At 44.1% G+C, this 14,990-nt stretch overlaps 2 protein-coding genes across 2 annotated transcripts; both read left to right on the plus strand.

Annotated features, from left to right (window-relative positions):
• Positions 1-412: 412 nt before the first annotated feature.
• Positions 413-1,729, plus strand: LOC129861759 (beta-1,3-galactosyl-O-glycosyl-glycoprotein beta-1,6-N-acetylglucosaminyltransferase 3-like). Its single transcript, XM_055932912.1, has one exon. It carries the CDS (start codon positions 413-415, stop codon positions 1,727-1,729), a length of 1,317 nt encoding a protein of 438 aa, XP_055788887.1.
• A 7,413-nt stretch (positions 1,730-9,142) lies between these two features.
• LOC129861760 (beta-1,3-galactosyl-O-glycosyl-glycoprotein beta-1,6-N-acetylglucosaminyltransferase 3-like) lies at positions 9,143-10,459 on the plus strand. The gene has a single exon (XM_055932913.1). The coding sequence runs from the start codon at positions 9,143-9,145 to the stop codon at positions 10,457-10,459; it is 1,317 nt and encodes a 438-aa protein (XP_055788888.1).
• Positions 10,460-14,990: the final 4,531 nt, after the last annotated feature.

The following is a 14,990-nucleotide window of genomic DNA, read 5'->3' on the forward strand; positions in this document are numbered from 1 at the left end:
ACATTCAAATTTCTTTCATTTAAGCCGCTCCTCCGTAGGTAAAAGTCTCTGGTAATGCATGTCATATCAACAAGATGTCCAGCGCTCTCCTCACCCACAAAACATCAGTCGCATATGGACCAGGAAATGATCCATGCACAGCGTACTACAGGTAGAGCCACTCCTGAGCCGCTCCCATGCCAACTAGAGTGTTTACCCCATGCACACAGACCATGCCCACTAAAGTCAATGATCCAGATTTCCTTTTATACTGAGGTGTGAGACTTGTCATTTTTTTGAGCTCTGAGGTATGAGCGAGACATATTACTCAGTTGAGCAGCAGTGGGCAACTCCTTAGATGTAGATACTAATACCACCACAATTACCGTCACTGCTACCGTACAGACAATACTACATAGTTAGAAGACTAGGCATGTCTCCAGTTCGCTTGTCAAGCTCTCAGAGTGTCTTCAGGAACTTATCTCTGATCGTACTGAGTGGCGCTATCTGTTTGTTCCTATGGGCCGCTCTCAGACCCTGCTCTGAGAGGAAGCCTCTCCGCTCTCCAGACCTCCCGCTGCACTACGCGGCAGACTTGTCGGCCTGCTCAGCCATCATCCGAGGAGACACAGAGGGTCTGGAGAAGGAACAGCTCAGCACACTGCTGAAGACCAAGAAGAAGAGCCAGCTGCTGTCGGAGGCATTCTACCGCACCGTGACACGGGACTGCCAGAGATATGTCACAGACAGAGAGTTCATCACCGTGCCTCTCAGCCCGGAGGAGGAAGAGTTCCCCATTGCATTCTCCATGGTCATCCACGAGAAGATTGAGATGTTTGAGAGGCTCCTGCGTGCTCTGTACACTCCTCAGAACGTCTACTGCGTCCACATCGACCAGAAATCATCCGAGGACTTCAAGAGTGCAGTGAGGGCTATCGTGTCCTGCCTACCCAATGTGTTTGTGGCCAGTAAGATAGAGAGCGTGATCTACGCCTCCTGGTCCAGAGTGCAGGCTGACCTGAACTGTATGGAGGACCTGCTAAAGTCACCTGTCCAGTGGAGGTACCTTCTCAACACCTGTGGAACCGACTTCCCCATTAAGACCAACGCTGAGATGGTTCAGGCCCTCAAACTGCTGAACGGAAAGAACAGCATGGAGTCAGAGGTCACCAACGACTACAAGAAGGGCAGATGGCAGTTCCACCACAACGTCACGGACACAGTGGTCAGGACAGCGGTTAAGAAGACCCCTCCACCAATCAACACCCCCATGTTCTCTGGCAACGCCTACTTCGTGGTATCCAGGGCCTTCGTCCGTCACGTGATGAAGAGTCAGGAGGTCCGGGTCCTGCTGGAGTGGGAGAAGGACACCTATAGTCCTGACGAACACCTATGGGCCACTCTGCAGAGGATGCCCGCTGTCCCAGGCTCCAACCCCCCCAACAGTAAGTACCAGCAGTCGGATATGAACTCCATGGCCAGGGTAGTGAGGTGGAGCTACCATGCTGGGGATGTGAGGAGCGGAGCCCCTTACCCACACTGCTCCGGGACCTACAGGAGAGCTGTTTGTGTCTATGGAGCTGGAGACCTGCAGTGGCTCCTAAACCAACACCACCTTATCGCTAACAAGTTTGACCCTGAGGTGGATGATGTGGCTATTAGATGTCTGGAGTCATACCTGCGCTTCAAAGCAACACATCGTGTATCATTAAAGACAGTGGAATCTGGGAGTATCGTACCAAAACTATAAATGTAAATATGGTAATACACATTTATCTAAAATATATATATTTCTGATTGGTACAGAATATTTCTGTTAGTACTGTATATTTCTGATTGCCATGCTTATTTAAATATGTTTTAGATTATATTGACATTTTTGTTATTTAGCAGACTATTCTCCAGAGCATCTTAATATTAGTGATTGTTGTATATTTCTGATGGTACTGAAATGAAGGTTGGAAATTCAGTCATGTTTATTTCTGTTTCTGTAACTGTTGGGGTTGCACTGTGGATTGCTGAATACCCTGTACTGTATTAACTAGATATATGTCCTCCTGTACTCGTTATTTATTGCACAGCATCGCCATCTAGTGGAATGACTTGTCTACCTGGACACAGCACTACTGTATCCTCATTATAACAGTTATATATGTGTATTCAACCATGCTGGGGGAAAGGTTGTATATCATGATAAGTGACTGATTACAGAATCAGCTCATCTTCTCTCAGTGTTTTAATCAAAGTCACTTTAATTCATGTCAACAATATCTTGACTTACAACAAGGTATTAAGGTTGTTACTTTGCCTACTCATACATTTTGTTGTTGTTGGAACCATCATCAATCCTTTTTGCACTGCGTACTGTATGTTGACTGTATACCTAAGACATGATTGTATCTAAATTGAGTCCAACATGAAACTCAGTCTTGTCATGTAACTTAGTGTTACTGTAGTATATAATGTATTAAGAATAAATATGCCAACTGTATGTCTTGCCAACTACTGTCCTAACTATATGTCATACACTTGGGCAACGGTGTGCTCTTCTGTCCAATCCTTCCTAATAAATACAGACAGTTAGACTGGCGTCAAATTCAGTTCTAGCCTCAACCTCTATCTCTTTAGATTTTCTGTTTTCACATGAAATGTACAGACATAATATGCTCCTTCCAGGCAGACAGACAGGCAGACAGACAGGCAGACAGACAGGCGGAGAGAACACATTCAGGGGAGAGGGGATCATGGGAGGGGACATTCGGGACAGTAACTTTTTTCATGCAGGAATCTTACAAAGACATCAGCAGTAAAGCATTTCCAGGTGCTGTGAAACCTGCAGTAAAGCATTTCCAGGTGCTGTGAAACCTGCTCTATTTAAATGTGTGGAGGTCACGTGACCTGAAATTAGGCTCAAATCAAAGAAACCATAAACATATATGAATCTCTGCCTTTCTCACCTGAAAATAAATATTTAAATGCAATGAAGAATATGCATCAAGCCTTAACAGAGTGCCCTAAATACATCGAAGATACCACAGTAACTATGACAACGTCAACATCTCTACGTTTGGCTTGATACATAAAAAGTTATCAAAATTCAACAGAGCATGGTGGAGAGATTAGCCAGATTAGAGATCAGAAGGTTGTAGGCTAGTGGCCAATCCTCAAAAAAGGGGTTCATTTGAGATACCTCTACATGAGGTAGATCAAAACACAACCAGATTTGTTTCATATTGCTACATTTTAGTCATTTAGCAGATGCTCTTATCCAGAAGGACTTACAGTTAGTGCATTCATCTTCACATAGCTAGGTGGAACAACCACATATCAGATTCCTCTTCACATAGCTAGGTGGAACAACCACATATCAGATTCCTCTTCACATAGCTAGGTGGGACAACCACACATCAGATTCCTCTTCACATAGCTAGGTGGGACAACCACATATCAGATTCCTCTTCACATAGCTAGGTGGGACAACCACACATCAGATTCCTCTTCACATAGCTAGGTGGAACAACCACATATCAGATTCCTCTTCACATAGCTAGGTGGGACAACCACATATCAGATTCCTCTTCACATAGCTAGGTGGGACAACCACATATCAGATTCCTCTTCACATAGCTAGGTGGGACAACCACATATCAGATTCATAGAAAGTACATTTTCCTTAAAAAGTAGCTGTCAGCAAGGTAACCTTAACCCTATAAGCAAGTTAAAGGGGGGAAAAGTGTTAGCAAAGTATCCTTTTGTCAACAAACAGATGTTTTCGGAAGATGGGCAGGGACTCTTCTAGCTTCAGGGGGAAGCTGTTTTCATCATTGGGGTGCCATGACAGAAGAGCTGGGGCTGGTCTGAGTGGGAGCTGCCCTCCTGTAGGGCTGGTAGGGTCAAGAGACCAGTGGTGGCAGAATGGAGTGCTCAGGTTGGGTTGTATGGTTTGAGCATAGACTGAAGGTAGGGAGGAGCAGTTCCTCTTGCTGCTCCGTAGGCAAGTACCATGGTCTTGTTGTGGATGTGAGCTTTGACTGGAAGCCAGTGGAGTGTGTGGAGAAGAGGAGAGGTCCATCCTCATAGCAGTGATAAGAGAGACCATGTGTGGATATGACGGAGCTGAGTGACTTGGTGTGCAGAGAGACGAGGAGAGGTCCATCCTCATAGCAGTGATAGGAGAGATCATGTGAGGATATAACAGAGCTGAGTGACTTGGTGTATAGAGAGAAGAGGAGAGGGCCTAGAACTGAGCCCGGGGGGACACCATTAGTGAGAGTACGTGGTGCAGACACAGATCCTCTACAAGTCACGTGGTAGGAGTAGCCTGCCAGGTAGGATGCAATCCAATAGTGAGACGCCCAGCCCTGAGAGGGTGGAGAGGAGGATTTGATGGTTCATGGTGTTAAAGGCAGCGGACAGAACTAGGATGAGAACAGAGGAGAGAGATTTAACTTTGGCAGCCTCTGTGACATAGAGAAGAGTCTCGTGTTGAGTGAACCATCTTGAAGCCTGACTGGTTAGGGTCAAGAAGATTGTTATGAGAGAGATAGTGAGAGTTGGTCAGAGACAGCACGTTCAAGTGTTTTGGAAAGAAAAGAAAGAAGGGATAGAGGTCTATAGTTTTTGACGTCAGATGAGTCAAGTGTTGATTTCTTGAGAAGGGGAGGGACTCGGGACTACTTTGAAGTCAGAGGGAATGAAGCCAGTGGTCAGGGATGAGTTGGTGAGGGAAGTGAGGAGTGGGAGAAGGTCTACAGAGATGGGGATGGGGTCGAGCGGGCAGGTTGTCGGCTGGCCAGAGCTCACTAGTCACAGGATTTCATCTGGAAAGAGAGGGGAGAAAGAGGTCAAGGCGTAGAGTAGTTCTGTGTGAGTGGAACAAGTGAATAAAATAGGCTGAGTGAATGAGAAGCGGATGTCGTCAACCTCATTTTCAAAGTGGTTGACAAAGAGGGAGGAGGAAGGGGGAGTGGGGTTAACTTCTTATGGCTGGGTGGCAGTATTAAGTAGCTTGGATGAAAAGGTGCCCAGAGTAAACTGCCTGCTACTCAGGCTCAAAGGCTAAGATATGCATATTATTAGTAGAGTTGGATAGAAAACACTCTGAAGTTTCTAAAACTGTTTGAATGATGTCTGTGAGTATAACAGAACTCATATGGCAGGCAAAAACCTGAGCAAAAATCCAACCAGGAAGTGGGAAATCTAAGGATTGTAGGTTTGCCTATCCAATATACAGTGAGATATTGGTCATATTGCACTTCCTAATTCTTCCACTAGATGTCAACAGTCTTTAGAACATTGTTTGATGTTTCTACTGTGAGGAATGAGGGAAGGAGAGCTCTTTGAGTCAGGTGTCTGGCACGAGCTGAACATGCACTCTCACGTGAGAGCGACCTGCTTTCCATTGCATTTCTGAAGACAAAGCAATTCTCCTGTTGAAACATTATTGAAGATTTATGTTAAAAACATCCTAAAGATTTATTCTATATATCGTTTGACATGTTTCTACAAACTGTAATGGAATTTTTTGACTTTTTGTCTGACCTGCGCGTCATGAATTTGGATTACTGGACTGAACGCGTGAACAAAATGAATGTATTTGGACATAAATGATGGACATTATCGAACAAAACAAACATTTAGTGTGGAACTGGGATTCCTGGGAGTGCATTCTGATGAAGATCATCAAAGGTAAGTAAATATTTATAATGCTATTTCTGACTTCTGTTGACTCCAAAACATGGCAAATATCTTTATGGATTATTTGGGCTCTGAGCGCTGTACTCAGATTATAGCATGGTGTGCTTTGGTATATTGGTATATGTGGGGGAAAAAGCAAAGAAGGGCACCTATTGGTATATGTGGGAAAAAGCAAAGAAGGGCACCTATTGGTATATGTGGGAAAAAGCAAAGAAGGGCACCTATTGGTATATGTGGGGAAAAAAGCAAAGAAGAGCACCTATTGGTATATGTGGGGAAAAGCAAAGAAGGTCACCTATTGGTATATGTGTGGGAAAAAGCAAAGCGTGAAAAACACTCACCAAAGCTAATGTACCAAAGAAACATACAACGTGCACAAACACGGAACATGGAAACATAGCCTGGCGCGTCACAATAACCACATAACAACAAACAATTTCACACAAAGACATGGAGGGGAACAGAATAGTAAATACATGCAGTGTGATTAGGGAATGAAAACCAGGTGTGCAGGGAACAAGACCAAACAAATGGAAAAATGAAAAATGGAGCGGTGATGGCTAGAAAGCTGGTGACGTCAACTGCCGAACGCCGCCCAAACAAGGAGAGGAGCCGACTTCGGCGGAAGTCGTGACAATGACTGTGATAAGAGAAAACTGAAGATGGATCAACAACATTGTAGTTGCTCCACAACACTAACCTAAAGTACAGAGTGAAAAGAAGGAAGCCTTGTACAGAATACAAATATTCCAAAACATGCACTAAAATAAAACTGCTAAAAATATGGGAAAGAAATGAACTTCATGCCCTGAATACAAAGCGTTATGTTTGGGGCAAATCCAACACATCACGCTCTTCATATTTTCAAGCACGGTGGTGGCTGCATCATGTTATGGGTATTCTTGTCATCAACAAGCACGGTGGTGGCTGCATCATGTTATGGGTATGCTTGTCATCAACAAGCACGGTGGTGGCTGCATCATGTTATGGGTATGCTTGTCATCAACAAGCACGGTGGTGGCTGCATCATGTTATGGGTATGCTTGTCATCAACAAGCACGGTGGTGGCTGCATCATGTTATGGGTATGCTTGTCATCAACAAGCACGGTGGTGGCTGCATCATGTTATGGGTATGCTTGTCATCAACAAGGACTAGGGACTTTTTTTTGCACAGGCAAAATCCTGGAGAAAAACCTGGTTCAGTCTGCTTTCCAACAGACACTGGGAGATTAATTCACCTTTCAGCAGGGCAATGACTTAAAACACATGGCTATATATACACTGGAGCTGCTTACCAAGAAGACAGTGAATGTTCTTGAGTGGCTGAGTTACAATTGTATAATTAAAAAAAAACAGAAATACCCTATTTACATAACTATTCAGACCCTTTGCTATGAGACTCAAAATTGAGCTCAGGTGCATCCTGTTTCCATTCATCATCCTTGAGATGTTTCTACAACTTGTTTGGAGTCCACCTGTGGTAAATTCAATTGATTAGACATGATTTGGAAAGGCACATACCTGTCTATATAAGGTCCCACAGTTGACAGTGCATGTCAGAGCAAAAACCAACACCTATGAGGTCAAAAGATTTGTCCATAGAGCTCTGAGACAAGATTGTGTCGAGGCACAAAACATAGCATAACATTTCTACAGCATTGAAGGTCCTCAAGAGCATTCTTAAATGGAAGAATATTGGAACCACCAAGACTCTTACTGTAGCAGGCCGACTCGAGGCTGTAATCGCTGCCAAAGTTGCTTCAACAAAGTACTGAGTAAAGGGTCTGAATACTTATGTAAATTTTGTACACAAATTTGTTTACATCCCTGTCAGTTAGCATTTCCTCTTTGCCAAGATAATCAATCCACCTGACAGGTGTGGCGTATCAATAAGCTGATTAGACAGCAAGATCATTACACAGGTGCACCTTGTGCTGGAGACAATGCAACTCTAAAATGACCAATTTTGTCAGGGTATGGGCAGGCATAAGCTACAGACATTGAACACAATTGCATTTGATGGCAATTTGAATGCACAGAGATACCGTGACGAGAATCCTGACGACCATTGTCTTGCCATTTACCATCACCTCATGTTTCAGCACAATAATCCACGGCCCCATGTCGCAAGGATCTGTACACAATTCCAGGAAGCTGAAAATGTTCCCGTTTTTCTATGGCCTGCATACTCACCAGACATGTCACCCATTGAACATTGCTGGGATGTTGGGGATCGACGTGTACCACAGCGTGTTCCAGTGGAACAACATTCCACAGGCCACAAAAAACAGTCAGATCAACTTTACGCGAAGATGGGTCACGCTGCACGAGGCAAATGGTGATCACACCAGATACTGCCTAGTATTCTGATCCACGCTCCTACCTTTTCTTTAAGGTATCTGTGACCAACAGAGGCATATCTGTATTCCCAGTCATGTGAAATCCATTTTAAAGGAAGTTGACATTTATAACTTATTTCAAAACAGGGGTTGGAACCGGTTCAGAACAGATTCGAAAACCAGAAAATAACAAAATTTTTCAAGGAACGAGAACGAGAACGAAAGTGATCTCTTCCGGAACATGGGAACCGGTTAATAACGTTATTTTACCTTCCATTTTTTTCTCTCCAGTCCCACAAAAAATGCAACGAAGTCATTATGCAAAGCCCTCAAAGTCCTGATGAAAACTTATTCCAGTGTCTGCCTGCCTGCTGAACATCTTTACCAGTGTGTGTGTAAGCTACCTGCCCCTTGCCAATTCAGACATTAGGGAGAGATTTTTATTTAGAGAACAGTGGATTAACTTTTCAATGCTAGTTAAGGATATGATAGTTATCACATTTCACATTGTATTGATTAACTACAAAAAGGTAAGACATTTTATTTGAATTCTGGTGTCAGTCTGCACAAACAGGTGTGTTAGCTTGCTTGCTAGCTTGTTAGCTAACTCTGGAAAACTCTAGGCAGTATTATGTGTAATGTAATGGAAGTGAGTCATGATCAAGGGCTAGCTCTGGTCCAACGTCAGTTGTGCCAACTCTCTGAAGTTCAAAGACATTCAAATTTCTTTCATTTAAGCCGCTCCTCCGTAGGTAAAAGTCTCTGGTAATGCATGTCATATCAACAAGATGTCCAGCGCTCTCCTCACCCACAAAACATCAGTCGCATATGGACCAGGAAATGATCCATGCACAGCGTACTACAGGTAGAGCCACTCCTGAGCCGCTCCCATGCCAACTAGAGTGTTTACCCCATGCACACAGACCATGCCCACTAAAGTCAATGATCCAGATTTCCTTTTATACTGAGGTGTGAGACTTGTCATTTTTTTGAGCTCTGAGGTATGAGCGAGACATATTACTCAGTTGAGCAGCAGTGGGCAACTCCTTAGATGTAGATACTAATACCACCACAATTACCGTCACTGCTACCGTACAGACAATACTACATAGTTAGAAGACTAGGCATGTCTCCAGTTCGCTTGTCAAGCTCTCAGAGTGTCTTCAGGAACTTATCTCTGATCGTACTGAGTGGCGCTATCTGTTTGTTCCTATGGGCCGCTCTCAGACCCTGCTCTGAGAGGAAGCCTCTCCGCTCTCCAGACCTCCCGCTGCACTACGCGGCAGACTTGTCGGCCTGCTCAGCCATCATCCGAGGAGACACAGAGGGTCTGGAGAAGGAACAGCTCAGCACACTGCTGAAGACCAAGAAGAAGAGCCAGCTGCTGTCGGAGGCATTCTACCGCACCGTGACACGGGACTGCCAGAGATATGTCACAGACAGAGAGTTCATCACCGTGCCTCTCAGCCCGGAGGAGGAAGAGTTCCCCATTGCATTCTCCATGGTCATCCACGAGAAGATTGAGATGTTTGAGAGGCTCCTGCGTGCTCTGTACACTCCTCAGAACGTCTACTGCGTCCACATCGACCAGAAATCATCCGAGGACTTCAAGAGTGCAGTGAGGGCTATCGTGTCCTGCCTACCCAATGTGTTTGTGGCCAGTAAGATAGAGAGCGTGATCTACGCCTCCTGGTCCAGAGTGCAGGCTGACCTGAACTGTATGGAGGACCTGCTAAAGTCACCTGTCCAGTGGAGGTACCTTCTCAACACCTGTGGAACCGACTTCCCCATTAAGACCAACGCTGAGATGGTTCAGGCCCTCAAACTGCTGAACGGAAAGAACAGCATGGAGTCAGAGGTCACCAACGACTACAAGAAGGGCAGATGGCAGTTCCACCACAACGTCACGGACACAGTGGTCAGGACAGCGGTTAAGAAGACCCCTCCACCAATCAACACCCCCATGTTCTCTGGCAACGCCTACTTCGTGGTATCCAGGGCCTTCGTCCGTCACGTGATGAAGAGTCAGGAGGTCCGGGTCCTGCTGGAGTGGGAGAAGGACACCTATAGTCCTGACGAACACCTATGGGCCACTCTGCAGAGGATGCCCGCTGTCCCAGGCTCCAACCCCCCCAACAGTAAGTACCAGCAGTCGGATATGAACTCCATGGCCAGGGTAGTGAGGTGGAGCTACCATGCTGGGGATGTGAGGAGCGGAGCCCCTTACCCACACTGCTCCGGGACCTACAGGAGAGCTGTTTGTGTCTATGGAGCTGGAGACCTGCAGTGGCTCCTAAACCAACACCACCTTATCGCTAACAAGTTTGACCCTGAGGTGGATGATGTGGCTATTAGATGTCTGGAGTCATACCTGCGCTTCAAAGCAACACATCGTGTATCATTAAAGACAGTGGAATCTGGGAGTATCGTACCAAAACTATAAATGTAAATATGGTAATACACATTTATCTAAAATATATATATTTCTGATTGGTACAGAATATTTCTGTTAGTACTGTATATTTCTGATTGCCATGCTTATTTAAATATGTTTTAGATTATATTGACATTTTTGTTATTTAGCAGACTATTCTCCAGAGCATCTTAATATTAGTGATTGTTGTATATTTCTGATGGTACTGAAATGAAGGTTGGAAATTCAGTCATGTTTATTTCTGTTTCTGTAACTGTTGGGGTTGCACTGTGGATTGCTGAATACCCTGTACTGTATTAACTAGATATATGTCCTCCTGTACTCGTTATTTATTGCACAGCATCGCCATCTAGTGGAATGACTTGTCTACCTGGACACAGCACTACTGTATCCTCATTATAACAGTTATATATGTGTATTCAACCATGCTGGGGGAAAGGTTGTATATCATGATAAGTGACTGATTACAGAATCAGCTCATCTTCTCTCAGTGTTTTAATCAAAGTCACTTTAATTCATGTCAACAATATCTTGACTTACAACAAGGTATTAAGGTTGTTACTTTGCCTACTCATACATTTTGTTGTTGTTGGAACCATCATCAATCCTTTTTGCACTGCGTACTGTATGTTGACTGTATACCTAAGACATGATTGTATCTAAATTGAGTCCAACATGAAACTCAGTCTTGTCATGTAACTTAGTGTTACTGTAGTATATAATGTATTAAGAATAAATATGCCAACTGTATGTCTTGCCAACTACTGTCCTAACTATATGTCATACACTTGGGCAACGGTGTGCTCTTCTGTCCAATCCTTCCTAATAAATACAGACAGTTAGACTGGCGTCAAATTCAGTTCTAGCCTCAACCTCTATCTCTTTAGATTTTCTGTTTTCACATGAAATGTACAGACATAATATGCTCCTTCCAGGCAGACAGACAGGCAGACAGACAGGCAGACAGACAGGCAGACAGACAGGCGGAGAGAACACATTCAGGGGAGAGGGGATCATGGGAGGGGACATTCGGGACAGTAACTTTTTTCATGCAGGAATCTTACAAAGACATCAGCAGTAAAGCATTTCCAGGTGCTGTGAAACCTGCAGTAAAGCATTTCCAGGTGCTGTGAAACCTGCTCTATTTAAATGTGTGGAGGTCATGTGACCTGAAATTAGGCTCAAATCAAAGAAACCATAAACATATATGAATCTCTGCCTTTCTCACCTGAAAATAAATATTTAAATGCAATGAAGAATATGCATCAAGCCTTAACAGAGTGCCCTAAATACATCGAAGATACCACAGTAACTATGACAACGTCAACATCTCTACGTTTGGCTTGATACATAAAAAGTTATCAAAATTCAACAGAGCATGGTGGAGAGATTAGCCAGATTAGAGATCAGAAGGTTGTAGGCTAGTGGCCAATCCTCAAAAAAGGGGTTCATTTGAGATACCTCTACATGAGGTAGATCAAAACACAACCAGATTTGTTTCATATTGCTACATTTTAGTCATTTAGCAGATGCTCTTATCCAGAAGGACTTACAGTTAGTGCATTCATCTTCACATAGCTAGGTGGAACAACCACATATCAGATTCCTCTTCACATAGCTAGGTGGAACAACCACATATCAGATTCCTCTTCACATAGCTAGGTGGGACAACCACACATCAGATTCCTCTTCACATAGCTAGGTGGAACAACCACATATCAGATTCCTCTTCACATAGCTAGGTGGGACAACCACATATCAGATTCCTCTTCACATAGCTAGGTGGGACAACCACATATCAGATTCCTCTTCACATAGCTAGGTGGGACAACCACATATCAGATTCATAGAAAGTACATTTTCCTTAAAAAGTAGCTGTCAGCAAGGTAACCTTAACCCTATAAGCAAGTTAAAGGGGGGAAAAGTGTTAGCAAAGTATCCTTTTGTCAACAAACAGATGTTTTCGGAAGATGGGCAGGGACTCTTCTAGCTTCAGGGGGAAGCTGTTTTCATCATTGGGGTGCCATGACAGAAGAGCTGGGGCTGGTCTGAGTGGGAGCTGCCCTCCTGTAGGGCTGGTAGGGTCAAGAGACCAGTGGTGGCAGAATGGAGTGCTCAGGTTGGGTTGTATGGTTTGAGCATAGACTGAAGGTAGGGAGGAGCAGTTCCTCTTGCTGCTCCGTAGGCAAGTACCATGGTCTTGTTGTGGATGTGAGCTTTGACTGGAAGCCAGTGGAGTGTGTGGAGAAGAGGAGAGGTCCATCCTCATAGCAGTGATAAGAGAGACCATGTGTGGATATGACGGAGCTGAGTGACTTGGTGTGCAGAGAGACGAGGAGAGGTCCATCCTCATAGCAGTGATAGGAGAGACCATGTGAGGATATGACAGAGCTGAGTGACTTGGTGTATAGAGAGAAGAGGAGAGGTCCATCCTCATAGCAGTGATAAGAGAGACCATGTGAGGATATGACAGAGCTGAGTGACTTGGTCTATAGAGAGAAGAGGAGAGGTCCATCCTCATAGCAGTGATAGGAGAGATCATGTGAGGATATAACAGAGCTGAGTGACTTGGTGTATAGAGAGAAGAGGAGAGGGCCTAGAACTGAGCCCGGGGGGACACCATTAGTGAGAGTACGTGGTGCAGACACAGATCCTCTACAAGTCACGTGGTAGGAGTAGCCTGCCAGGTAGGATGCAATCCAATAGTGAGACGCCCAGCCCTGAGAGGGTGGAGAGGAGGATTTGATGGTTCATGGTGTTAAAGGCAGCGGACAGAACTAGGATGAGAACAGAGGAGAGAGATTTAACTTTGGCAGCCTCTGTGACATAGAGAAGAGTCTCGTGTTGAGTGAACCATCTTGAAGCCTGACTGGTTAGGGTCAAGAAGATTGTTATGAGAGAGATAGTGAGAGTTGGTCAGAGACAGCACGTTCAAGTGTTTTGGAAAGAAAAGAAAGAAGGGATAGAGGTCTATAGTTTTTGACGTCAGATGAGTCAAGTGTTGATTTCTTGAGAAGGGGAGGGACTCGGGACTATTTTGAAGTCAGAGGGAATGAAGCCAGTGGTCAGGGATGAGTTGGTGAGGGAAGTGAGGAGTGGGAGAAGGTCTACAGAGATGGGGATGGGGTCGAGCGGGCAGGTTGTCGGCTGGCCAGAGCTCACTAGTCACAGGATTTCATCTGGAAAGAGAGGGGAGAAAGAGGTCAAGGCGTAGAGTAGTTCTGTGTGAGTGGAACAAGTGAATAAAATAGGCTGAGTGAATGAGAAGCGGATGTCGTCAACCTCATTTTCAAAGTGGTTGACAAAGAGGGAGGAGGAAGGGGGAGTGGGGTTAACTTCTTATGGCTGGGTGGCAGTATTAAGTAGCTTGGATGAAAAGGTGCCCAGAGTAAACTGCCTGCTACTCAGGCTCAAAGGCTAAGATATGCATATTATTAGTAGAGTTGGATAGAAAACACTCTGAAGTTTCTAAAACTGTTTGAATGATGTCTGTGAGTATAACAGAACTCATATGGCAGGCAAAAACCTGAGCAAAAATCCAACCAGGAAGTGGGAAATCTAAGGATTGTAGGTTTGCCTATCCAATATACAGTGAGATATTGGTCATATTGCACTTCCTAATTCTTCCACTAGATGTCAACAGTCTTTAGAACATTGTTTGATGTTTCTACTGTGAGGAATGAGGGAAGGAGAGCTCTTTGAGTCAGGTGTCTGGCACGAGCTGAACATGCACTCTCACGTGAGAGCGACCTGCTTTCCATTGCATTTCTGAAGACAAAGCAATTCTCCTGTTGAAACATTATTGAAGATTTATGTTAAAAACATCCTAAAGATTTATTCTATATATCGTTTGACATGTTTCTACAAACTGTAATGGAATTTTTTGACTTTTTGTCTGACCTGCGCGTCATGAATTTGGATTACTGGACTGAACGCGTGAACAAAATGAATGTATTTGGACATAAATGATGGACATTATCGAACAAAACAAACATTTAGTGTGGAACTGGGATTCCTGGGAGTGCATTCTGATGAAGATCATCAAAGGTAAGTAAATATTTATAATGCTATTTCTGACTTCTGTTGACTCCAAAACATGGCAAATATCTTTATGGATTATTTGGGCTCTGAGCGCTGTACTCAGATTATAGCATGGTGTGCTTTTTCCGTAAAGTTTTTTTGAAATCTGACACAGTGGTTGCATTAACCCCGTTCCGCTAGCGGAACCCCTCACCAACAGCCAATAAAATTGCAAGGTGCCAGATACAAAACAACAGAAATCTCATGAATCTAATTTCTCAAACATACAAGTATTAGCCACCATTTCAAAGATACAATTCTCGTTAATCCAGCCACAGTGTCCGATTTAAAAAATGCTTTACAGCGAAAGCTCCACAAACGATTATGTTAGGTCATCACACTCTCCCACCAAAGAGAGGAGTCACAAAAAGCACAAATAGAGATAAAATTAATCACTAACCTTTGATGATCTTCATCAGATGACACTCATAGGACTTCATGTTACACAATACATGTATGT

Source organism: Salvelinus fontinalis, chromosome 9 (assembly GCF_029448725.1).
Source record: "Salvelinus fontinalis isolate EN_2023a chromosome 9, ASM2944872v1, whole genome shotgun sequence".
NCBI lineage: Eukaryota > Metazoa > Chordata > Actinopteri > Salmoniformes > Salmonidae > Salvelinus > Salvelinus fontinalis.